Source organism: Cucurbita moschata, unplaced genomic scaffold (genome assembly GCF_002738365.1).
Source record: "Cucurbita moschata cultivar Rifu unplaced genomic scaffold, Cmos_1.0 Cmo_Scf00004, whole genome shotgun sequence".
Taxonomy (NCBI): Eukaryota; Viridiplantae; Streptophyta; class Magnoliopsida; order Cucurbitales; family Cucurbitaceae; genus Cucurbita; species Cucurbita moschata.
This window is the reverse complement of record NW_019268520.1, coordinates 6,080,390-6,104,015: the sequence shown is the minus strand read 5'-3', so window position 1 is coordinate 6,104,015 and position 23,626 is coordinate 6,080,390. Positions and strand designations below refer to the sequence as shown.

Here is a 23,626-nt window from a genome sequence, read left to right as displayed (position 1 = left end):
ATCCTAGGTATTTTTTTTTCAATTTATTTCGAGATAATTATCTTAGTCTAAGTATAGCAAGAAATATCAATACCTGTCTCCTCTGACTAATCACAGAATTTCTGTTTCCAATCTGAATCGATTATGACTTCCTTCACAAATTTTGAGCGAAATTTCAAATTCTAACTCTTGCTATATCTCACAGATCTGAAACAAATCCGAGAATCTAGATTCAAGAACTTTACCTCTAAATTTTCCTCGTTCTTAACGGTTTCGGACGATTTAGGGGTTAAGAATGTTCTCTTCTAAGTTTTGTGAAGATTTCGTGAAGAAGGCTCGACCGGAACCAGACTCCTCGTGGCCAGAGCGACGGTTACCTCCCTCTCTCTCTCCCTTTTCTTTTCTTTTCTTTTCGTTTCTTTTCTTTTCCCCTCTTTTCCCTTTCTTTTCCTCCTTTTTCTTTTAATCATATCTCACAAGGTTTAATGAGAAAGAGGATATAATGACCAAACTACCCTCTTTGACCATATTTCTAATTTTTTTAATTTTTTAATTTTATATTTTTTTCTAAGTTCCTCTCTCATTTTCAAGTTTTTTTTTTAAAGAAAATTAGATTTTAAACTTTCCATCAGTGCTTGAGAAATATTTTCACACTGTTACAAGAAATGTTTGGTCCTCCTATCCAACAAATATGGAACCTAGCGGTTGTAAGTCTCGTAATTTTAAAATGGATTTTGGAGGAAGAATTTTTCGCACCCTTGTAAATTCACCCTCTCTCCCTCTGGTCTCATTCAAACAAACATATATTACATGCTTTCATTACATCACGTTTAAAAGGAAAGGTTTTTTTAAACGTAAAGGCTTTATGATCTAATCATGCGAGACAAGACATGATATTCAAATGAATGAGAACCACACATCGTACCTACCAGCGATTGTTCTCTCAGTATAAAGCCTGAAACAGAGCTCCCCTGTCTTTCTCGTAGCTACTGTTGTCTTCTTCCCACTTACCTCTCTACCATGGCCTCCCCCCACGTCCTTCTCTTCCCTTTCTTCGCCCAAGGCCACATGATCCCCATGATAGACTTCGCCAAGCTTCTCGCTCAACGTGGCGTCACTGTCACCCTCGTCACCACTCCCCACAACGCAGCCCGCAACAGCCCCGTCGTTTCCCGCGCCACTACTTCCGGCTTGCCACTCCACATCGCCCAACTGCCATTCCCATGCCAGCAAGCCGGCCTCCCCGAAGGCTGCGAGAATCTAGACTTACTACCTTCATTCGATTCCGCCTCCAAATTCATGAGAGCCACTTATCTCCTTTACGAGCCATCTCGCAAACTGTTCGAACAACTCACCCCACGTCCCTCCTGCATTATCTCCGACCTCTGCCTCCCTTGGACCTTGAAACTTGCTCAACACTTTCACGTCCCCAGGCTCGTTTTCTACAATTTGAGCAGCTTCTTTGTTCTGTGTTCCCAGACTTTGGCTGTCCAGAAATTCTATCTCCGCTCCCTGCCTGATGATTACCTTGTTACTGTACCTGACTTGCCTGGCTATGACTTTCAGTTTCGCAACTCTGTTCTGCCCAAGCACACCGATGAAGACATCGCCGCCTTTACTCTCGAGATGGATGAGGCTGATCGGAAGTCCTACGGCGTTGTTTTCAACACCTTTGAGGAGATGGAGGGTAAGAATCTTGCGGAGTTTAAAAAAACCAGAGACCTCCCTGATAAAGTTTGGTGCTTTGGCCCTGCTCTGCTTTGCAGCGACAACCAACTCGACATAGCCGAGAGAGGAAACAGAGCCGTCATTGATCAAGGCGAATGCATAAAATGGCTCAATGGGCAGAACCCATCTTCCGTGGTGTACGTCTCATTGGGAAGCATCTGCAATTTGGTGACGGCGCAGCTGATGGAGCTGGGATTGGGTCTAGAGGCGTCGAAGAGACCGTTCATTTGGGTAATTCGGAAAGGGAAGGAAGCAGAGGAGTTGCATAAATGGTTGGAGGAGTACGATTACAAGAAGAAAACAGAAGGGAGAGGGCTGGTGATTAGTGGGTGGGCGCCACAATTAATGATACTGTCCCACCCTGCAACCGGATGCTTTCTGACACACTGCGGTTGGAACTCGACGCTGGAAGGGGTAACGGCAGGGTTACCACTGATAACATGGCCGCTTTTTGCAGATCAATTTTTCAACGAGACGCATATCGTGAAGATGCTTAAAATTGGGGTAAGCGTAGGTGTGGAGGCGGCGTCGCAATGGGGAGAGGAGGAGAAGGGGGCGGCGGTGAAGAAAGAGAAAGTGATGGAAGCTATAGAACGAGTAATGGGTGCATCAGAGGAAGGAGAAGAGATCAGAGAGAGATGCAGAGCGCTTGCGAAGAATGCCATTGAAGCTGTTAAAGAAGGTGGTGGTTCTTATCGAAGCACTACGCTGCTCATTGAGGATATAATAGCTCTTGGAGGAGGAGGAGGAGGAGACGGTGATGGTAAGGCATAATAGGACATGGAATCAATGGCATTTGTTGAGTTTGATCCAAGCTCTCTCTTGGTTAATCTTGCACTAAGATTTATGTTATTTGAATTATGATTTGAAATTATTAAGTTTTTCACTCTTTTTTCTTACCATTTTTAATAATAAACTCAAAATTATAATTCCAAAATTCACTCTACTACACCTCCACATCTACCTTATTGAAAAGTGGTTTTTTTTTTTTTTTTTTTTGAAGTTGGGGGAAATTTTCCTAGAAGAAAAGAAGAAAATTTGGAAGGAAAAACTTATAAATAAAAATATCTTCCTACTTTTACTTGTTACAAATGATATCAGAGACACCCTTTCCAACAAGCTTGGAGCAACCATGCTTCAGTACATTCTAGTAAATACTAGGCCATGTATTTGAGTTGGCTTCCAGAGAGGATTGCGAAAAGGAAGAACCTTTTTTTGTGACTTGGACCAAGATACCCTAGTTCCCATTGTTTTGAGTACTCTTTGCATCCTCATAATATGAGAAACTTTGTCCCGTTGCTTATCCATAAAGAAAAGAGGTTGCATGGAGTTCTGTGCTAGTCTCCCAAAAGAAGTTGATTGTGAGTACGTTGATTGAAAAGTTTAGAGAATAAATGTAACGACCTAGATCCACCGCTAGCAGATATTGTTTCCTTTGGGCTTTCTCTTTTAGGCTTCCACTAAAAGCTTTAAAACGCGTCTGTTAGGTGAAGATTTTCACACCCTTACAAGTGGTGGTTTGTTCTCCTCTCCAACCAATGTGGGACATCACGGTAAAACAAAATATTCTTTAGAAGATGGTGAAAATCTCTCTTTAGTGGACTAGTTTTAAAATCGTGAGGTTGACCGCTGGTTGGAGAGAGGAACGAAAAATTTCTTACAAGAATACAAAAACCCCTCCTATGAACACGTTTTAAAATTGGTAATATTTAGTAGTCCTTGCATACCCTCTTAAATTTGTATTTTTTTTTTTTTCACTTATATGTCTAGTTTCATTAAATACAAAAGAAAAAAACAAAAAGAAAATACAGAGGACTCAGACATCACGAGACATCACGTGATGAGAGAGAAATGCAAAAAATATATAAGGACATTGCCAAATATAGTCTAAAAAAAGTTGGTTTTTTTAATTTTAGAGATCAGTAAGCATGAAATGACCGTTTTGTCCCTTTGTTTTTAAAATTTTTGAAAACGACCACACCCATCTGATATTTTGTCTCACACGCACGAACTCTCAAACCACCAGGCTACCAGTTGGCGGAGACGACAAGGGCGAGGTCCTGTGGACGGCGAGTACCCAGCGTCTGCATTGAAAGGGCTTCAAATTCTTTCCACCATCGACGGCAGCCACAAAATAGAAGATGGGTACGAACAGATTGTTGGATCGTTCCCACGTGGGTTAATTTAGTGAAAGATCAAGGGAGTAATACTATCTCCATTTGGTATGAGGTCTTTTGGAGAAGTCCAAAGCAAAACCACGAGAGTTTATACTCAAAAGGGACAATATCATACCATTATAGAGAGTCGTGATTTCTAGCATGGTATCAGAGTCATGCCCTAAACTTAACAATGTCAATAGAATCCTCAAATATCGAACAAAGAATTGTGAGCCTCGAAAGTGTAGTCAAAAGTGACTATAAAGTGTCGAACAAAAGGTGTACCTTGTTCGAGGGCTCCAGAGAAAGGAGTCGAGCCTCGATTAAGGGGAGGCTATTCGAGAGTTCCATAAGTCTCAAGGAGTCGAGCCTCGATTATTAAGTGGAGGCTATTCGAGAGCTCCATAAGCCTGTACTTTGTTCGAGAGAAAGATTGTTGAATTGTTGAGAATTATTGGAAGTGAGTCCCACGTTGGTTAATTTAGTGGAAGAGCATAGGTTTATAAGTGAGGAATACTAACACAGATCATTTGAGAGTCGTGATTCGTACCCATTATAGAGAGTTGTGATTACTAACATAGATCATTGGAGAGAAGAGAAGTATAAACATTAAGAAACTCGAAAGTTGAGGGCTTATTAGGGGCATTAAATAGAAGAGAAAAGGGTAATTTGTTGATGGATCAGCCATTGATCTCCATCAATGTAGGAAACATCCATGTATGGCTCAGCCTCCACTTGATTCAGCTGCTTTGAATATGGCACTCTCAAGCTGCGATTTGCTCCTTCTCCAGAGCATTCATATTCCCCAAACAACACACTCCTGATCATCAAAACAAACAACATCATGGGGTGACCCTCTCACAAAATAATGTCTTTATAACAACAAAGACTCTTTATATTACTCGTCTCTTGAAGGGTGTCCCCAGTCATTCCATCCGTCAGCAGCCACCACGTCGGTCATGTATGTTTTAGAGAAGATGACAGTGGCAGAGACGCCCCAGGCACGGCCAAGCCACACCTTCCCAGAGCCATTGATGGTGCAGTTGATGAAGGCAAAACCAGTTTCCTCCATTCTTGTTTGCCTTCCTTGTGCTGTGATGGCTCCACTCACCCCGCCATCCACCATTTCCTTTGCTATTGACTTGATGCTACAACCCTGCCATTACCAAACCATACCAAACAAACAAACAAACAAATGAATTGAATGGTATTTTAAAACGAGGTAGAGGATAGAAATGATGATTAGGTACATCATAGAGCGATCGAGCATTGCCAAAGATGAAATCAATGGACCCTTGAATGAAACATTCTTTGAAGTAATGTCTTCCCTTGTCATCATAGAGTGTGTCTTGAGCTCCATAAAACCCACATCCATAGAAAGCAGCTTCATCTCCTACAATTCGAAGTGCCACTGCTTGTCCTCCAACAGTCCCTGGATTTGGCTGTGGAGCTGTGTTCTTTTCCCAAAGAAAACCCACAAAAGCCTCATCAATAAAGGTAAAAAAAAAGATCTACTTTTTTGCAAACACGTTTGAAGAGACTTCAAAACAAAGTTAACGAAGCAAAAGGAAGATGTCTTTACTTTGAAGCTGATGTTGAAGGCAATGAAGTTTGAGGGAAAGATTGTGACTGAAGAACTGTAAGTGGTACCTCCCGTGGAATTGGCAGTGTCATTCCATTCTATTGAAGTGTTGAGGTAGCCTTGGCCTTGAATTATCAAGTTTGTCTTGTTGGCTTCTATCACCACCTTCTCCCTGCCAACACGTTTCTCTCAATCTTTTAGTTCAATCATAACAGAGTGTGAAATCAGATTAGAGACAAAAACTTGTGTTTAAAGCAAAATTTTCGAACTGCCCTCTTTCCAAAAATCAATAGAGAAGGAAGATTTGAATGTTTAATGGAAGATAATGACCTGTAGATTCCAGAGTCAATTAGGATAAGGGTCCTTGAAGAGGCATGATCAGGAACAGCGTCCACTGCGCTTTGCACAGTGCTAAAATTTGCACATCCCTTCAAATCAACTGTCAAAGTGAGTGAAACATTGTACAAAGATATCAACTCAGAGTTCCATTTCTTCTCATCACAATTTTTTTTATGCTTCAACTGATAGTATTTGGACGAAATTTGAGTCACAAGAGACAAGAGATCATCCGAACCACTCGCTTTCGCTAGACTGCTGAAAATGCCAAGCTCAAAAGCACCGTCTTGAGGACGGACAGCGGCGAGGATGGCAGTCAAGGAAGGCGGGAATGAGCGCAGGGCAATGGTGATGGAAAGAGCTACAATGAGAAGAGAACAGAGCCAAAAGAGGAAGTTAGTTCTGATCCTCATGAGGTTAGGAGGACCTGTTTGTGGGTTTATGTCAATTGGGACAAGTGGGGTTGAAGGTGAATAGTTATATATATGTATATGATTTTGAGGGAATGGGGGGAGTTAGTGGAGGATTGGCTTGGCAGGTAAGAAGCCTATGGACTTCCATGCATTATTTTGGTTTCTGGTGATGAAGTCAGTGTCAACTTCTTAAAGGAAAAGGCTATTGAAATCAAAGACTTGATTAGCAAAACAAGAAGATGCATTCTTTAGAAGAGAAGTTGCATCTTTTTTCCCTTGTTTTCCCTCTAAAATTTCATCGTTTCAATTTTATTTCATCTCTTTCTCAACAACTTAGTTTTAATAAAACTAATTTCGACAACATTTACAACTCATGAGAGCTTCCGGTTATGAATATTAAAAATAGTCTTTATTTAGTTGTATATTATTCCTTGCATATTCTCTCTTTTGTTCTTCAAATTATTCATCTAAATTGAGTATTTGAGTTGAGCAATTCAAATTATTCATCTAAATTGAGTATTTGAGTTGAGCAATCCTAATCATCATTGATTTTGTTTCCATCTCGATTGTCAATGATGCTTTAAGGCAAAGCATAGGGCCGGTTGGAGTGCGTATATTTATGGATATCGTCTTAATTATAAAGCAAAATAGTGCACATTTCACTGTTTATTTTAGTGGATTTGGGAGTCTTAATAACAAGTCTATTTAATACCTTTTCTAAAGTTGTAAGAATTATTCCCCACCCTCATACTTGCTAAACTAAAATAAAATATTAGATAAAATAAATATGATTTGCAATGTCATTCTATTTTTAAATAATAATTTTTCTTCTGAAGTCATTTACACAGCAAAATCAACTATAAGCACATCATACTAACGTTTGAGGCACTTGAATAATCACAAGTATGAATGGAAGGGTGTCTAGAATGGCTGGTGGTTGTGACTAAAGCCATCACCTACGATATGGAGGCAGTCGGGAAGGCAACGGACAAGGAGAAGAAGGTAAGGGAAAGTTACATTTGAAGATGTAATACAAAACTAAAATGGATATTTAGACACTAGAGCTCATCTACTGGATAGCCTAAAAAGGGAAAAGGGTTTATAAGCTATACACAGGCAAACCCACAGAATGATGGTCGGAGAGGGAATAGAGAGAGGAAGGGAAGATTAGAGGGAACCTCACACCCTCCATGCTTGGTCACAATGGAGCACCTACAGCCCGAAATGAAGGAACCGTTTTCCGAAGCATGGATGTCCCTTTGAAAGTTAACATCTGGCAGCAAGTTCTTCTATAGCTGCTGAGCTGCAGTCAAGTCGATACAAAATTATGCTTAGGTGTGGCTGGAAAACGCACCAATTAAGGTAACGAATATGTGCTGTTATATTCTTTGAAGTACATACCTGATCTGGTTTTATTCTCTTGAAACCGAACTTTTCAGTCCAAATGGATTCAGCTTCTTCGGCAGCCGGGAGAACAAGGCACTTAACTTTCAAGAAAGCTAGCAGCCTCTCGATGCACGAAAACAATGTTTGGAAGTAGCCCTGTCATAATTACATGCAGGAAATGTTAGAAAGAACCAAATCAAAGTCGCCAGAATATTGCATACTCTCGACTAGAAAGTCAAAAGATGTCAAAAACATTCCAAATTGCCTTGCATACTCAGAATATGTAGAGTGTAAAAAGAAATGGAAGGATGCGGAAAAGGAAAATATATTTTCACTGGCAGTTCCAAAAGAAACTGTAGGTCAAGAGAATATATATTTTAAAAAGAAAAAAAAATAGGAAAGAACATAAAACTAAAATATAAGTATTTATGGATGAAATAATATTTCATTAATCAGACCTTGCCATGGTTACCATTACTCGTTGCAACCAAGGGCAGCTCTGCAATATCTTGCCCAAAAACACGAAGCATTGCAGCAGATACAACAAATGAGCTGTGCAATATAAGAAAAGAAATTCATAATGATACTTTGTAACAGGTTATAGGTCAATCGATAAGCAAGATTCTTACTTGACAAATAATAGGGCACAATACATGCCTCCAAACTCTTGTCCACCTACATCCCTTCTGTCAAATAGGATGACAGATAACAACAAAATATAAATTACCACTATAAAAACAGAACATGGCGCTATTATTGCTGACAGACCAAAAAATCAGAATGAAGTAACTTGTCACTAACCCATAAACCATAGCTGGAATAAGATCGCGTCCACTTGCTATATCAACTATAGGATCAAAGCGATCCTGTAAATTAATGACATGTTTTAATCAAACATTGCACTTATGGATCATACTTCAAATGCTGGCAACACAGTTTATCTAAAATAGTATCTTAATCAAACACAGTTTATTGTTCTGTAACAATCAAAATGAAATGTATATATATATATATATGAAAACTTACGTGGAAGATAGCAATGGCCTCTGACAGCAACAACCGAGTTTCAGGTGAAGCAATTTTGCCACTGATAAGCCTCCAACTGACATCAACATTAGTCTTAATGTCTGAACCATTTTCTACAAGTTTTCTATTGACAGCATCCAAAAGTGAATTCTGAAGCTTTTCTGGCCCACGAATTAGCAACTCCTGTAGAGTAGAATGTATGCTCGTACAAATTGTGCTACAAAACCACTTTCCTCTTGGCAATTCCTATTTCATTAATGGTCTTTACTTTTTCTTATCTCGGAAAAAATGGCATTGGACAAGGAAAGAAATTGTTTCCGCACAAAGGATTTCAAGTAAAAAGCAAGACTACGATTTCAGTCAATACCTCAAGAAATGCCATTTTGTGGTCTTTTAAACAGCCCACGTGAAATTCCTTCTCGCACTGACCACAAATCAAATGAAGAAATTGCGGAAAAAGCATAACAGCAAGCAACATAGGCAAGGAACTAGAAATGAGTTGATAACAACAGCAATTGAATGATCAACTAGAGGTTAAGATGATATGACAAGATACCTGATCACAAAGTATAATTGTGAGGGGACCAAAACCTGATTTGCTGAAATCAGAGCCACTGCATTCAAAGATGTAAAAGGAAATACTAAACATCAAAGCAAAACCATTATACAATATAACACAACGAAAAGAAAAATGAGAAGCTTATTCAGGGACATTTGAGAGAAGAAAAAAATGCAATTATTACCGGCATAACACACATCCACTAAGATCTGTTTCTATGTTCCTAACCATTCGAGTGCATCTTTTAGTTATCTGCTCAATAGGGTCAATTCCATGCACCCTTCCGGCTGCAACAGCATTGGCATTATGCTCAACAAGGTTCTCTCTTTGGAACAGATTCTGGCAAAATTTACAATACCAATCACCACGAGGAACACTTGATAAGGATGCACACTCTGCACAAAGGAATGGACCGGAAATCAGGCAGACTACAAAGTCCATTAGTCAAAAAACTGAACGAGACAAGGAGGCCAATTTAACACAACAGCTTATAAACTGTTGACTAAAGAGTTTGTGAAGAAAAAATAAAGAAGTACTACGGCTTAAATTGTCTAAACCATGGTACTCCATATTATGATTTACCTTTATGGAATGCCCTTGGGCAGCCATCACAAAGCAAAAGATTTCCACCATCTAGACATATTATGCACAAGTCGTCATTATCCTTAGCAGAATACTTGCGCCCCTTCAAGAGAGAAATTGCTAATTCATGCAGAGAAATCCCATTTGATGTGTAAATGTATGCATAACTGCAAAATAAAAATCCATATGAAAAAGCTTGCAACGATTATTTTGAGCTGTCATAAAACTAAAGGAAATATGCTCACGGATTCTTGCGAGAAGACCAGCCAGCATGAAGTTCAAATTGTGAAGGACTAACCTGCAGATGGAACGTAAAAAGAAAATGTTCACAATAGCACTCAAGAATCTGAAAGTACAAGAATTTAAAAGGGCTCACCACACAATTGCAGCAGCAACATAAAATTCCAGATCCCTTCTTATAACCCTGGAGCAGTTTCTGGACGTAAATGAAAGGAATAAATCATTACACACATTAATAAACTGAGGAATACTTGAATGGTTACTCCAAGCATGCATGACCTATCTTAGCTACCTGTGCCCTGGCAAAATATGCTACTTCAGTTCCATCAGGCAATCCGTCTTCCTCAAAAACCAACTTATGCAACCTCTGATCTCTTAAGAGTAAAAGTATTCAAACATAAAGTAATCAAAATAGTTATCAAAACCATGAGAGGTATTTCCTTCAATAATATGGAAACAGAAGGAAATTTGGGCCACTAAGAATTAAATAACAACAAAGGATAAACAACTAACTTCATTGTTATTTTCCACTGATTTTTAGCTAATGAAGAACTACACTTTGAAGCACTTTGGGAGGATTTTAGCATTGAAGCTGGTTTCAATGACCTGCAACTTAAAATAAAGATATTAAAAAGATGAAATGTTGGACAGAAAAATGATGCAGCCTTTTTCGGTGGATTTAAATGGTTCACCAAACCACGGCATTAAAAACAGTAATCTAGAGATCAACTGTACTTACTTCTTCCTCATCTTCAATGCACTCTTATTCTTTTTAGGAATACGCATTGGTGCACTTTTGGGGGACCTTGAGATGGAAATGTATTCGGACGGTTTTGACCTGAAAGTTTGACCAAGTTGAGTATCTTAGGAAAAGAAATCGGCATACAGCTAACTTAAAGGCAGGAATTTCAAATTTAATACTTCAATCCCCAAAAGTGTCGGGAAAAAATGGAGAGGAAGTCGGAAAAAAAAAAATATAGCCCATAGTGTACGATGCACATAAAGAGAACAATACTTACTTTGCTTTTGTTACCCATTTGCGTTTATATCGTGAAGAGATATATACTGGAACACTTCCAGATGATTTTGATGGGGTTGGATCTGTTGACCTGCAAAACCAAAGTAACGTCTTAACACTATACTAAAGAAAGAAAAAAAAATGAAGATGACATTTCTGTGCATTCATGTTCTAAATCGTGAAAGATTTACAGAATCCGCATTTTCAGTGTAATTAGTGGCGTCCTAGAAAATTACACTGTTGAAGATAGTACCATCAATCTTACATGCATTACGTATCCCATCTTTACTTAAAAGCGCTACACTACCCAATTCACAAACTTAAATGTTTTACTATCTTAAGAGTTTTCCTGGCCCGAAGTTGCAACTAAGATACTTTGAGAAGCAGTTCGTGTACTAGCTGTCGTGGAGAATTTTTACAGAATAATATTACTCTACATTACTGTATACATTGTCATACATAGAAGCCATACCAGGGAAGAATATAAAATTCTAACTAAATTTCCAGAACCCATAGCATTAACGGAGCATTTGGGTTTGGGTGATAGGAAAAGGGTCCTAAGCTGAAAGAAGTAGATGCCATACCTCGGTCTCTTATCAATTGCGGAAGTGAGGGGCATTGGCAGTGTCTGTGTACACTTAGATCGCTTTGATTCCTCGCACGATGGGCATAAAGGTCCCACATTTCCAATGGATGAAGGAAAGCATCCTAGAAATCGTCACTAATTATCTAACAGATTATAAATCTTCTAAACTACTTGGTTTTGGTTGCGCCTATCATGACGTCTGCCAGTGGCGACAAATAATAGAAAACCAAAATTTCACCTTTACACTCTCTACACGTATAACATTTTTCTTCAGGCGAAGAGCTAATCAGACTTTGTACCGTGGCCTCAAGTGTCTGCCTACTTCTCTTGCATGCTCTCACCAGGTCGAGTAGGCTCTTCCCGTTCTCAAGACATATATACTGTGCTGCTCGTTTATATTGTTTACAAGCGTGGATCTCAAATTGTGAAGGAGGAATGACCTAGATTGAACAAAAAGAAATTAAAGAAAACACTAACAAAAACCATTTCATGAATTCCTATGTTAAATCCAGAGAGATTACAGACTCTGCATCCATTGCAGGATGAGCATGTACACAAAATCCCACCATCTTTAATTGTACCGCGCAGGCCGTGTTCATATGCCTGAGATCAAAATGCAGCAAGAAAATGAAGCCAGATATATATATACATACATACATACATATATATATATATATATATATATATATATATATATATAACACCCAATTCTAAATGGTTGAACATACTGAGAATTATACATAGAATTCGAAAATTTAAATGAGCAAAACCTTCTTTACACCCATGTAGATGACAGGTACCCCCTCGAGCAAACCAGTATCAAACAGCTCCCTCACAGTCATTGGCTTCTTGTTCAATGCAATCTTTTTGGACATTTTTAATTCCAACTTGTTCTTCGGAGTTGACACTGAGTTGACTGTATCATTTGTTTCTCCACCGACATCTGGAATAACTTCCTCTTTAACAGATCCTATTGTAATTGGGGTGACTGTGACTTCCTCGAGCTCAACCTTCGATCTTAATGAGGAGCGTGTAACGCGCCTAATTCCCCACCTAAACAATCTTTCCTCAACTTTTCTTGCCTTTGAAGTAACTTCAGGATTCCCCGCCGCTCCTTCTTCCTTATCTCCAGATTTTTCCATCGCCCCATCAGACTCTTTCTTACAGTCAGAACTCTTCGAATTGCAATTCAATTTATCCGAAACTATAGTTTGAATTTGAACCTCCTGATTCATACAGCCCTTCCCAACTTCCAAGCTTCCAAGAATTTCCTGCTCAACCCCGCTATAACACTTCTTCCTATTATCATTCTCCGACAGCCCACAGTACACATTGATCGGAGACTTCCTTCCCCTAGTATATACAATCAGACCATTCACAACAGCGCCTTTAAATCTCTTGCAGCTACCACTCGGAGCAGCCTCGTCTAAATAGCTACCCGACCTCACCTCAGCTAGAGTCTCACTTCGAGTATGACCAAGATCCCCCTCAAGCTGAGATTGAACCTCCAAATCAAAAGCCAACTCCCGCTTCATACCTAATAATAATCAGTCCTGAAACTAGAATTCAACAGAAAAATACGAGACTCTGAATCCTAGAATTTAAAAAGCAAACTCTGGAACAACGAATGTAGCAGTGGATCGCAAGTATCGCCGTGAGAAGACATGGAGAAACAGAGAAAGAGACTGAGATCGGAACAAATTGGAGTTAGGGTTTTGAAGAGGCTTTTACCAGAAAGTGAAGGGAGAGAGAGAAAAGAAAGAGGAAGACGGTGTAGCATCAAAACGCATCTCTGGAATTATAACGCAGTCTGAGCTGAGTGTGGAGCAATGGAGGGAAAAGGATAAAGATGGCGGCCTGCACAGAGACGGGCAGACCGGGCAGCCTTTCCCATTACTCTAATCTTGCAACAATACGGAACGGAAATACGGACTCCAACTGGAAAAGAAAAAAAAAAAAAACCAATACGTCGTCGTTTTTCTGCAACAATATATAAATTAATTTGTATTCTCGTATACATTTCAAAATTTATGGTACAAATTGTGTTCATAGTTCCACTAAGAAAACACGAGCAGCTTCACACTACTACGTTAAGAATTTTACTCGTACACTTGTAATAAATATTTGAATTAACTTAATAAATTTGAATGATCAAACATGTTTTTCTTAGAACAGAGTGTTTAACAAACTAAATTCATCTTTAAAATAATCAAATTGGTTTGTAATCATCTAAAATTCCAACAACTGAGAGAGAGAGAGAGTGAGAGAGGACACTCCATTGATAAAATTCAGGTGGCCATAGCCATACATATACGAGTGTGTATTTAATGAGCTAGCTACCACCCAAGTGTTGCATTACTAGAAAGCAAATCAAGAAAAAAAAAAATAAAGAATAAAACAATGCTGCATATAATCCAAGTCACTGAGTCGAAAAATACTGAACTTTCTCGATGTGGGAGTTGCCCTTAACAGAGTGAGGCAATTTGGAGGAATGCCGAAGGGTGGGAGTTGCCCTTAACAGAGGAAATGAGGAAGATCTTCTGTCCCCACTGAAGAAGACACACAAAAGTTTCAGGCAACCTTCATATCATATTCTCATCCAAAATTGGTCAATTGGGAGCATCAGAAGCTCCACCGCCGTCGGCCGCCGTTGGGGTTGGCGGGTGAGAGGGGCGTGGAAGAGAGTGGTGGTGGGGTTATGCTTTTGTAAGAAGGGTTTGATAAAGAAGCTGCTGCATTGGTTTGTTATAGGAGATTTTCAGGGCAGAGAAGGAAGGCAAATCAATGTGACCCAGGAGCGGTGTGCGGCCACTGGAAACGTGAGCCAAAAGCAAGACATGCAACAACGAAAAAGAGAGAAAAATGGAGGCAGCATGAACAAATTCAGCATCTTCTAGGGGATATACTCTTACCCACCATCGTATTCTGTTCCAAGTGTGACAATATTACCTCCCTTTTTGCTCCTTTCCTGCATTGCATTTGCCTCTCTCAACAACCTACATCAGGTTTTTGCTCCACAGAGGTATCCTTACAAACCTGCCAATGTCACATTCTTTTTAGCAAAATCATCATGTACGCATCGTCTATCTACAAGGCAAATGCTGAGATTAGCAAGGCAAATGGATACCTGAGGAAGCAACGGAAGAACACCACAAGTGAGTGCCAATCTGCTTTAGCTATTATATCTCTCCAAGCTCCAATACCATTCACCCCATCATCACTACGTAGACTATGATAGGAGGGGGAAATCTACAAAGAGTAACGACTCCCAGAGTGGTGTACTCATATATGGCTCTTTCACATTATTGCCTTACTTCACACAAAGTAACTTGTTTGAAACAATGGAAATGCATTGCCAACTGATTTCTTCAATTTCGGAATAGTTTTCATCACAATCTCCATTTCCTCCCTTTTCAAACAACCAAGCACTCTTCCACGTGTTAGCCTAAAACCAGTTTTCCAGCAGGATTCAATCTCGAGTCTTGATTGAAATCATGATTTGAGAACTGAAAAATGACTACCGAGAAACTCCCCGAGACTGGTGCGTATTAGCTAAGGAAAGAGTGAAGACTTGCATTTTTGGACTTTCATGAGAACCAACTCCTTCCGGTGCTCTTGGGTGCTCTCAGCTTCAGAACAAGTTCCTCACGCTCTTGCTCGACTTCAGCATACTTAAGGCTCATGTGGAAGTACCGCTCACGAAGGTCTCTTAGCTCCTCCTCTAGAGCCGAGTTAATGCTTTCATATCCTTCCTTCGTCATTACATCGCCTCCAACTGTTGGTATAGGAGAATTTTCATTGTTGTTTTGATCGTCTTGAATGACCCTGATTATGATGCAAAGAGATATGGAAAAATTCAACATCTAAAACTGGGAATTTGGTGCCAGGAAACTCTATAGGGAATAACTTAATAGATTCCACTCACTTAAGTACAACAGTTCACGTTGTAATGTAACAAATATAAAACCGAGCTCGTCTTGCACTTACCTGCTCAGCTGATCTTCATATTTCTTGTTTGCTTCCAAAACCTCAGCAAGTTCTTTTTCGAGCAACTGAATTCTTTCAATTGATTCAGCTTCAGCAACATTAGGACCTTCAACATCAATATCGCATCCACTATCATCCTGTCGAGATTAGAAAGTAAGAAGTTATAAAGCCATCCCTGTAAACTAAATGAATAGTAAAATAGACCAACTTTAAGAAGCTTCATGTCTTTATTGGGCATGTTTTTTGCCGTTGGTATTGGAAAAACCTTGAACACTTACAATGCTAGACTCCCGCTGGATCTGTTTTTCCTCCTTCAAACGTTTCAGTTCTGCTTCAAGGAATTGAGATCGTTCTAGACGCTTTAAGTAAGTTAATTCTTCCTCATGCTGCTTTCGTTCTTTTTCAGAAAAAGAAAGCTTTAATTCAAGATCATCGACAGAGTTCTTAAGTTTGACTTCAAGTGATTTGTGATTTTCCAACTGCTTCAGTAACTCTTCATGGTCAGCCATCAGTTTCTCTTGGTTTTTTTTTGACACGGAAAGCTCACTGATCAGAGCCAGTAACTGTTCATTAGATTCCATGACGTTGAGATCATTCCTTGTAGCTGAAAGTTCCATGGTCAGGTGCACAACCGCTGCTTGAAGTTCTTGAACTTCAGTTGTCTTCTCCAGATACGTCTCATTATACAAGCTTTCAATCAATGAACATTTCTCTTTGTATTTTATGTTCTCTTCAACGATTGAATCTAACTCCGAAGATAGGAATCTTTCTTTTGAGGTTAAATCCTCCAACCCAAGAAAGAGATTATCCTCCAAATCATCAACTCTTATGAAATAATGGGCGGACCTTTCAAGCGATTCCTTCAATTTCGATTCCAAGCGGAAATAATCCTCATGCAACTCGAAATTCTTTTTCTTCAGCTCTCCATTTGATTCTCTAAGAAAATTTCGTTCTTCAGAGAGATGCTCAGCTGCAGCTTCCAAGTTCGTTTTTTCTCTTTGCAGGTACTCACATTTATCTTGAGCCTCTGCATATTTGTTTTGCAAGTCATTCAACATTTGTTTCAAATCAACACTTTCTGTCTCTATCTCGAGTCTCTGTCTATCAACCTCATCCTGGAGAGCCACTGCCTCAGACTTAAAGTTCTCTAACTCAAGGCGAATTGACTCCTTCTCGTCCGTCATATATTTTAGTTGTGATTCCAAAACAGATATGCTTTCTGACAACTGTGTGCTTTTTTGTTCGATCTGAGATATATGGAGTTCAAGTTCTTGTTTTTCACATTGAAGCTCTGAATATTTACTTTCAAGAATCTTGTTTGCAGAAATATGCAAATCCACACTGTTGCTAAGCGTGTTTACTTCATTTCTCAAATCATTTAAGCTTCTAGCACTGATGTCACTTTCTCCATGTATGACTTCCATTTGTTCCTCCATCTGATTTTTTTCTTTCTGAAGACCAGAATACTCAGCTTGCAATTTGTTATGCAAATCTTCAAGGATCTTAATCTCGTCGTCTTTGGACAAAATGTTGTGCTCAAGTTCTTCAATCTCCATCTTTTTCTCAGTCAATTCCCTACTGAGCTCTTCAACTTTGACTTCCAGCTCAATTTCTCTACTATCTACATTTTTACTGAAAGGATCATCGTTATTCTCAATCAAAAGCTCACCAGCTGTGGAGTTCAAAGCCAACTCTCCCCCCTTAGAGTCGTTATTTGCTTGCTTAAGCTTGTACAGGAGGTTCATATTTTCCTCTGTCAATTCATTACAATCTTTTTCTAACTCCTGCACTTTTTCTTTCAATCTTTCAATGTCTTCCACTAAATTTTCCTCAGAATGAAGCGTACTATCGTATTCCCCGTCTGTACCCTGAGGGAATCTTTGGTTGGAGACCTCGCATTTCTGCAAATCAAGTTTGGTTTCCTCCAAGTTTCTCTCCAGAACCTCAATCTTTAATTGAAGATTTTGTTCTGATTCCTTCACATGCTCCAGTTGAAGCATCAATTTTTTGTTTTCTTGATTAATATTTTCGTAATCATCATAATTTCTTTGCTGTTTCAAAAGTTCCTCTATCTCCAATTTCTGGTTTTCATTAATCTCTTCTAGCTCCTTAAGAACGGACACAAGCTCAATATTTGATTCTTGACTTCTCTTTAGCTGCAGAGCTAAATCAGCATTGGATTCTTTTTGGAACTTCAGTTCATCTTTCAATTCATCTAAGATTTTTGTTTCACCATCTTGATATGATAAATCCGCGATGCTTGTTTGTCTTTGAGTCGACTTCTCAGTCATCGGTTTCAGTTCCTCAAGTTCTTTTCTCAAACCATCACATTCCGCAGTTGCTGCTGAAAGTGCAGCATGTAAACTTTTCTGGTTTTCAGATTGATCTGAAAACTCTTTCTTCAACTGATCAAGATCAGCCATCAGTTTGCGGGCATTGCTCTCCCACATCCTAGCTTCAGCGCGAAGTTCCTCAGTAGTCGTTGTTTCTGCTGCTTCCAAAAAGTTTTTACATGAAAGGTAAGACATTCCTGAAGATGATATTGCAAAATCTTGACATAAAATTTAAGAATGATTACCTGAACCACTGTTCTGTGAGCACACCGAGTCTTGTCTTCGAATATCATTGTAATTGTTTTTTGTAGCGTCACTCTCTACTGAATCATAAGCCTCAGAAGAATCATTGCCGATGTGTGAATCCGAAGCAGAGTAACTTGCTTCCTACAAACAGATACAAAAATATGTCAGTCATTATGTAATCAAAATATATAGAACAATCAATGAATCTGCATGGTACCATGGTCTAGATGAGGAACAGGGTCCTGCATAAACAAAATTCCTCATATTGTTTATTAGGAAAAAAATGTTATGCCTCATTAAATAACGCATTAAGAATGCAAATGGTAATCTAAAACATGATCAAAGCCTAATATAATGACAGAAATTCGATTAAACGAGCAAGAACTAATACAGTAGAGGCACCAAACATGAATTACCGTATTTGAGAAGTATAAAAACAGAAAAATTGTGAAGGCAAAAACGATCTTAGATCTTACCGTGCTGCTAGCATCTCCCGAGTGAAAGCTAGAGTATAAATCTGCACCAGAGGAAGATCCAATACTTCCAGACACTTGGCTATCTGTAATATCTGAGCAGCTATCCGAGTCGTGACCTTCTTTCTTCAAGTCGTCTTTTAGAGAATTTGTCTGTTTAATTCTTCTACTCCTGAAAGGTGTTCAATAATTTTAAGGGCCAAACATATAATCAAATATTCACAAGAATGAACAAAACCATCCCATTATACAGACCTTACTTTTGATATTGGCGTTACGCACTGGATTTTCACCTGCAAACAAAACAAAGCCAACGTTTTAAAGCCTGGACTCCTAGATAAAATTTATGAACAAAACCATCCCATCCTGTAAGAATGTTTAAAAAGTAAAGGTTACTTGTAAAATAGTCCCATGATTGCACTTATTCAGTGGAAGTAAGACTGCAGAAGAAGTTTTAGGATCTGTGTAATCTGTCAGGTTGATCATAGCCTCTCCAAGAATACTAGATCTTGATGATCCCTGTGATTGGAGATTCGGTTTAAATTAGACCAAGTAGTCATCATATTATAGAGTGAAAGACAAAGAGCATGGTCATGAAAACAACACAGGGCTGGCATGAGGAATAATTGCTTATAGAAATGGTTTACTCCTAAAAAGACAAACCACAGTACCTACCATGGCCACAACCAGCTTGTAATTAAAATCTTCAAACTCCTTAGAAGGTTCATCTTGTGAAACCGAAATGGATTCTGATATAGACTCGCTCCACTGGCAACTTCCATTACGGACTGATCCTTTGCTTGTCCTGACAATTGTCTTCCCAGTTTGCTCTGAGGTTACAGATACAAATAGCTTGTCCCAACCTTTAGGTACCTGTTTTCGTACAAGCAACAAAAAGAAAAACAAATAAACATCTCCATTCATGTCAGGAAAAAGATTTGAATATCGCATTAAACAGAAATCAGCAGTGGAGCGAATCCGTAACGAGAAGCCAAGATCATCAATCATTGTCATTAATCAGAACGAGAAGCTCAGATAACAACGGAGCGAATTCGTAATCCCAAAAAAATTAGGCGATGTCAAAAAAAACTTAAACCCTACACTAAAAACTATCAAAACAAAGAACGAAAACGAACATATTACACTCGAGAGACATTAAAATTCAAAATAAAATAAGTACCTGGATTGCCTTGAAGTTGGAGAGCTTGAAATCATATTTCTCCTTCGAATTCGCTTGGCGATTCTTGTGCAACCTGAACATTTTCCTCTCTCAATTTCTCTCTCACGGACTCTCAATTGTTCAATCAAATCACCGCAGAAATTGTTCCAATCCCTTCCTCATTTTGATCATCGTCACCATTGCCAATAACAGACAGAGTTGGATCAAAAGTATTATGACTAGAAGACAACAAGAACATATAGTTGATACAGAGAGAGAGAGACAAAGAAAACGTTGGTCATTTCATTTTTGGGAAAGCGGTATATTATTTTCCGCCATTTCTAAGCAAATGCAAGACAAAGACAGAGAAATCCCGCCCTCGAACCGTTGCGAATACCTATTTTCTGCTGTACTCGCTCACAGCACTCGCCACGTCGCCCATCTGCGACAACCCAACTGAATCTTCAACGTGGCGCCCCGCCATTGGTCATCCTCGAGCCAAAGTTGGTAAAAATGCCTTGACCGTTTTATCCCTAATTTTTTAATTTCATCAATTTACATAAATTTGCTAAATAAAACTATAATGGACTTGTCTGAATATTTTCAGGGTTAATAATAGACCTAAACTAATTAGGCTAAATTCGTCTTTCCAGATTTTTACAACCACCATTAAGGAAGCTCGTTCGGGCCACGGCCCAATGATTATGGGCCGAGAAATAACGTAGCCCATTACAACCGGGTAATAAAAAAAGCCCATATTGACCTCAATTTAGTTGCAGCCATAAAATCGCATTTAGTTGACTTTATTTAAGGTCACTTAATAATGTTGTGGTGGTCAACCATTTTCATTGTCTAATTTTCTTTTTGTCGTGTCCCTTGACAGCTAGAATTCACGAGTGCTAAGAAATCTATAATATTTACGAGAAGGAAAAAAAAATTATAAATTAAATCAAACCATCAATAATTTAATCGATTAGATATATTATAAAAAGTGAGAAATTCATGTAGGGCCTGCTTTGACACGGAAGCTAAAAACGACCCTGTTAGTCGCGGCTATACGTTACATCATGAATTGTAAACAAAGAGCCAAAATTCAACGAAAAGGGTTAACCTTAATCTAGTCAACAAAATTCGAGTCGAATTAGAAACATGAGTCTACACGGGTCAAGTCATCACGGATCAAACTTAAACCGCCGGACTTGACCCGAAATTCCAAAATTGGAATGAAGAATTTTTATATTTTAAAATTCATAATTTTCAATCTCATAAATAAAAATAATACATAATAATATTATAGTAAAAATATATGTAAACTTGACGTGGGGTTTCAAAAAATAATAGCTTTCATTATAAAAATAAACAAAAATTACATTTTTAATATAATATATATATATATATATATCATATAAATTAGGGTTTGTTTGACTTTTACTTTTTACGGATGGAGACCAACAAAATAACCTTGATTAATACCCTAATCTCAACGTAATCTTTGACAAAATATTTTTTAAAAAAAATTTAAAAATCTGACATTATTGTACTAAACATATTTCAATAAATAATTTGCCTAGACTCTAAGAAGTTCTTCCTCTTAGGCTCACGAGAGGTGATATATTCGAGGAAGATACCAAAATCAGTGTCTTTGTAACGCGGTGGATTCTCTTCATTCACGAGCTTTGGCCACGGCTTGATCGTCGAGTCAAAAGGAAGGCTATGCAATGTCGCCACCGATATTCTCGGCTTATTTGCATTCACCAGAACCCTGTGTAGCACACTCTTGTACCTTCCATTGCTGAATATCTGTAAAAATTTAATGGTTGAGAATTGTTGAGATGGAGTCCTACGTTGACTAATTTAGTGAATAATATCATGTCATGACTCGTAATATTAATAAGACGCGAAATTTGCGAAACCCCACCTCAAGATGGTCGCCGATATTGACGACGAATGAATTGGGCAAGGGTTGAACAGTGACCCATTGTTGTTGGTGATGAATTTGAAGGCCTTCAACTTGATCTTGAAGGAGAAGTGTGAGGAAGCCATAATCAGAGTGCGGCGGCATTCCCAGCGTTAGTTCTGGCTCAGGACATTGTGGATAGCAATTCACCACCATTAATTGGCTTCCATCTTCAAATTCCTTCAACAACTCTTCCATTTCCTCTTCTTTCTCCATACCTCCCAAGCTTTCAACAATGGCTTCCACCAGACCGAGAAACAGCGCTCTGGTTTCCTCCACGTACGTCGACGCCGAGTCTTTGAACCCCGCCGGAGAAGACGGCCAGCGGGAGAGAAGTTGGTGAAGGTCATTAGGGTTACATGTCAGCTTCAAGAAATCCCTCCAACAGAAAACATTGTCTTTGTTTTGATTGAAACTTGTCCCGTATCGCACGGTCGCATGCATGTCAGATGACATGTATTTCGCTCGTTCCTCGTATGGAAGCTCGAAAAATTGTGAGCTAACGTCTCTCATGCTTGATATCACCTCGCTTGAAATTCCATGGTTTGTCAACTGCCATATCAAATCAAGAACATGAAGCGTCAAATATAATATATATATAGTAATAATCCATGAACTTGTTAGATAAACACGACTCTCCATAATAGTATGATATTGTCCACTTTGAGCATAATCTCCCATGACTTAACTTTTGGGACTTTGGGCTCTCCAGAAGGCCTCATTTCAATAGAGAGAGTATTCTTTGTTTATAAATTCATGATCGATGTGGGACTTTTATCATCTAACAGAACTGACCTGGAAGAAGCCATATTGTTCGCAGGCTTTGGTGAGGGAGAGGAGGACATGGCGGCGGTTGGGGCCACAGAGCTCGGCAAAGTCGATGACAGGTAGCTCGATGGTGCCCAGGACATCGAGGTTGGCGGATTGGCAGGGGGCGGCCGGGCGCTCGGAATCGGGGAGGACGTATTTGAGAGGGAGCTTATTCAAGCCCTTGTCACACAGATGCTTGACACCCTTTTGGTACATTTTAGCCTCCAAATTCGCCTGTTGTGGGTTTAGTGGAGAATTGGAGGCCAAAGTGTGAGAGATTTATAGAGCAAAGGAGAAGGAAAAAAGGGGGGCAAGTTCTGGGAAGCCAGGGAATGGGTTCGAAACCGTTGACAAAATCCAGTCAGAGGAAACTTACTCCACAGCTGCTTCAAATTAGCTTCATCAATGGAGCCAATTCTTTTTCCTTTTATGTTGTTGTCATCATCTTCATGTATAAATAAATGGGAATACCGTGGCTGACTTTTTAGGGCAAAGGCCACATGTATGTTAAATTATACACATTCAACTCATCCACTAAATCCCTCATATCCGACCATACCATCGATAAGACGCTTATTACTTCTTTTTCATTTTATTAATACGAGTCATTAGTCAATTCATATTAAAACTATTATACTTGGAAAAACGAGTTAGGTTAATAAACATTTGTTACTAGTTATTTAAATTCAGAATTTTTCTATTAACGATGGTTCGACATTCTTCATTTTTTTAATTATACAATTGAATTTGTTGGACGATAAAAGTCCCACGTCTGCTAATTTAGGGAATCATCATGGTTTATAATCAATGAATACTCCCTCTCTGTTTGCCTGAGGTTTTTTGGGGAAGCCCAAAATAAAGCCACGAGAGTTTATGCTCAAAGTGGACAATATCATATCATTGTGGAGAGTCGTGTTCGACTTGCTTTTAGCATAAGCTCTCGTGGTTTAACTTTAAATTTCCTCGTAATGGAAGTCTAGTCGATTTTTAATTTTCAAAAAATTAAAAAGTTGCTTTTTAGCCTTATTTATTTATATTTTAGATTTTGATTAAAAAGGAAGTTTCTAGAA

The 23,626-nt window shown here is 38.9% G+C and overlaps 5 protein-coding genes across 9 annotated transcripts; 1 reads left to right on the top strand and 4 right to left on the bottom strand.

Moving 5' to 3' along the window:
* Positions 1 to 942: 942 nt before the first annotated feature.
* LOC111441780 (UDP-glycosyltransferase 73C6-like) lies at positions 943 to 2,609 on the top strand. Its single transcript, XM_023078880.1, has one exon. The coding sequence runs from the start codon at positions 1,000 to 1,002 to the stop codon at positions 2,479 to 2,481; it is 1,482 nt and encodes a 493-aa protein (XP_022934648.1). The 5' UTR covers positions 943 to 999; the 3' UTR covers positions 2,482 to 2,609.
* A 1,848-nt stretch (positions 2,610 to 4,457) lies between these two features.
* On the bottom strand, positions 4,458 to 6,257 carry LOC111441781 (probable pectinesterase 15). The gene is made up of 5 exons (XM_023078881.1): positions 5,776 to 6,257; positions 5,446 to 5,617; positions 5,114 to 5,320; positions 4,766 to 5,019; positions 4,458 to 4,683 (listed from the first exon to the last, which is right to left on the bottom strand). Exons 1-5 carry the CDS (start codon positions 6,192 to 6,194, stop codon positions 4,509 to 4,511), a joined length of 1,227 nt encoding a protein of 408 aa, XP_022934649.1. The 5' UTR covers positions 6,195 to 6,257; the 3' UTR covers positions 4,458 to 4,508.
* A 719-nt stretch (positions 6,258 to 6,976) lies between these two features.
* Positions 6,977 to 13,487, bottom strand: LOC111441779 (increased DNA methylation 1-like). Of its 4 annotated transcripts, none has more exons than XM_023078875.1 (20): positions 12,362 to 13,486; positions 12,117 to 12,194; positions 11,830 to 12,031; positions 11,590 to 11,713; positions 11,007 to 11,096; positions 10,727 to 10,825; positions 10,501 to 10,599; positions 10,280 to 10,361; positions 10,124 to 10,183; positions 9,993 to 10,045; positions 9,748 to 9,914; positions 9,350 to 9,560; positions 9,163 to 9,220; positions 8,974 to 9,030; positions 8,607 to 8,852; positions 8,382 to 8,446; positions 8,210 to 8,266; positions 8,039 to 8,132; positions 7,596 to 7,736; positions 6,977 to 7,497 (listed from the first exon to the last, which is right to left on the bottom strand). In XM_023078875.1, exons 1-20 carry the CDS (start codon positions 13,124 to 13,126, stop codon positions 7,393 to 7,395), a joined length of 2,853 nt encoding a protein of 950 aa, XP_022934643.1. In that variant the 5' UTR covers positions 13,127 to 13,486; the 3' UTR covers positions 6,977 to 7,392. The 4 variants fall into 4 exon arrangements, with proteins under 4 accessions (XP_022934643.1, XP_022934644.1, XP_022934646.1 ...); XM_023078876.1 differs by having other exon boundaries at positions 10,501 to 10,593; XM_023078878.1 differs by lacking the exon at positions 9,993 to 10,045 and having other exon boundaries at positions 9,748 to 9,850; positions 12,362 to 13,487.
* A 352-nt stretch (positions 13,488 to 13,839) lies between these two features.
* LOC111442407 (spindle pole body component 110-like) lies at positions 13,840 to 20,113 on the bottom strand. 2 transcript variants are annotated; one of them, XM_023079806.1, is made up of 10 exons: positions 19,811 to 20,113; positions 19,306 to 19,503; positions 19,027 to 19,149; positions 18,886 to 18,923; positions 18,634 to 18,802; positions 18,157 to 18,298; positions 15,857 to 18,069; positions 15,579 to 15,715; positions 14,719 to 15,416; positions 13,840 to 14,627 (listed from the first exon to the last, which is right to left on the bottom strand). In XM_023079806.1, exons 1-9 carry the CDS (start codon positions 19,889 to 19,891, stop codon positions 15,179 to 15,181), a joined length of 3,339 nt encoding a protein of 1,112 aa, XP_022935574.1. In that variant the 5' UTR covers positions 19,892 to 20,113; the 3' UTR covers positions 13,840 to 14,627; positions 14,719 to 15,178. The 2 variants fall into 2 exon arrangements, with proteins under 2 accessions (XP_022935574.1, XP_022935575.1); XM_023079807.1 differs by having other exon boundaries at positions 15,857 to 18,066.
* A 1,184-nt stretch (positions 20,114 to 21,297) lies between these two features.
* On the bottom strand, positions 21,298 to 22,865 carry LOC111442206 (protein DMR6-LIKE OXYGENASE 1-like). The gene is made up of 3 exons (XM_023079500.1): positions 22,542 to 22,865; positions 21,708 to 22,298; positions 21,298 to 21,589 (listed from the first exon to the last, which is right to left on the bottom strand). The coding sequence occupies exons 1-3, from the start codon at positions 22,770 to 22,772 to the stop codon at positions 21,341 to 21,343; spliced, it is 1,071 nt and encodes a 356-aa protein (XP_022935268.1). The 5' UTR covers positions 22,773 to 22,865; the 3' UTR covers positions 21,298 to 21,340.
* Between the last annotated feature and the right edge of the window lie 761 nt (positions 22,866 to 23,626).

Coding starts and splice junctions, on each gene's coding strand:
- LOC111441780 (XM_023078880.1), top strand. CDS start 1,000: ATGGCCTCCCCCCACGTCCTTCTCTTCCCTTTCTTCGCCCAAGGCCAC.
- LOC111441781 (XM_023078881.1), bottom strand. CDS start 6,194: ATGAGGATCAGAACTAACTTCCTCTTTTGGCTCTGTTCTCTTCTCATT. Junction 5,321..5,445: donor CCTTCAACATCAGCTTCAAA/GTAAAGACATCT, acceptor CTTTGGGAAAAG/AACACAGCTCCACAGCCAAA. Junction 4,684..4,765: donor GGACACCCTTCAAGAGACGA/GTAATATAAAGA, acceptor TTTGATGATCAG/GAGTGTGTTGTTTGGGGAAT.
- LOC111441779 (XM_023078875.1), bottom strand. CDS start 13,126: ATGAAGCGGGAGTTGGCTTTTGATTTGGAGGTTCAATCTCAGCTTGAG. Junction 10,826..11,006: donor AAATGGGTAACAAAAGCAAA/GTAAGTATTGTT, acceptor TCAAACTTTCAG/GTCAAAACCGTCCGAATACA. Junction 8,447..8,606: donor AGGCCATTGCTATCTTCCAC/GTAAGTTTTCAT, acceptor ATTAATTTACAG/GATCGCTTTGATCCTATAGT.
- LOC111442407 (XM_023079806.1), bottom strand. CDS start 19,891: ATGTTCAGGTTGCACAAGAATCGCCAAGCGAATTCGAAGGAGAAATAT. Junction 19,150..19,305: donor ACAAGCTGGTTGTGGCCATG/GTAGGTACTGTG, acceptor CTCCAATCACAG/GGATCATCAAGATCTAGTAT. Junction 15,417..15,578: donor TATGAAGATCAGCTGAGCAG/GTAAGTGCAAGA, acceptor CATCATAATCAG/GGTCATTCAAGACGATCAAA.
- LOC111442206 (XM_023079500.1), bottom strand. CDS start 22,772: ATGTACCAAAAGGGTGTCAAGCATCTGTGTGACAAGGGCTTGAATAAG. Junction 22,299..22,541: donor AACAATATGGCTTCTTCCAG/GTCAGTTCTGTT, acceptor TTGATATGGCAG/TTGACAAACCATGGAATTTC. Junction 21,590..21,707: donor ATATCGGCGACCATCTTGAG/GTGGGGTTTCGC, acceptor AAATTTTTACAG/ATATTCAGCAATGGAAGGTA.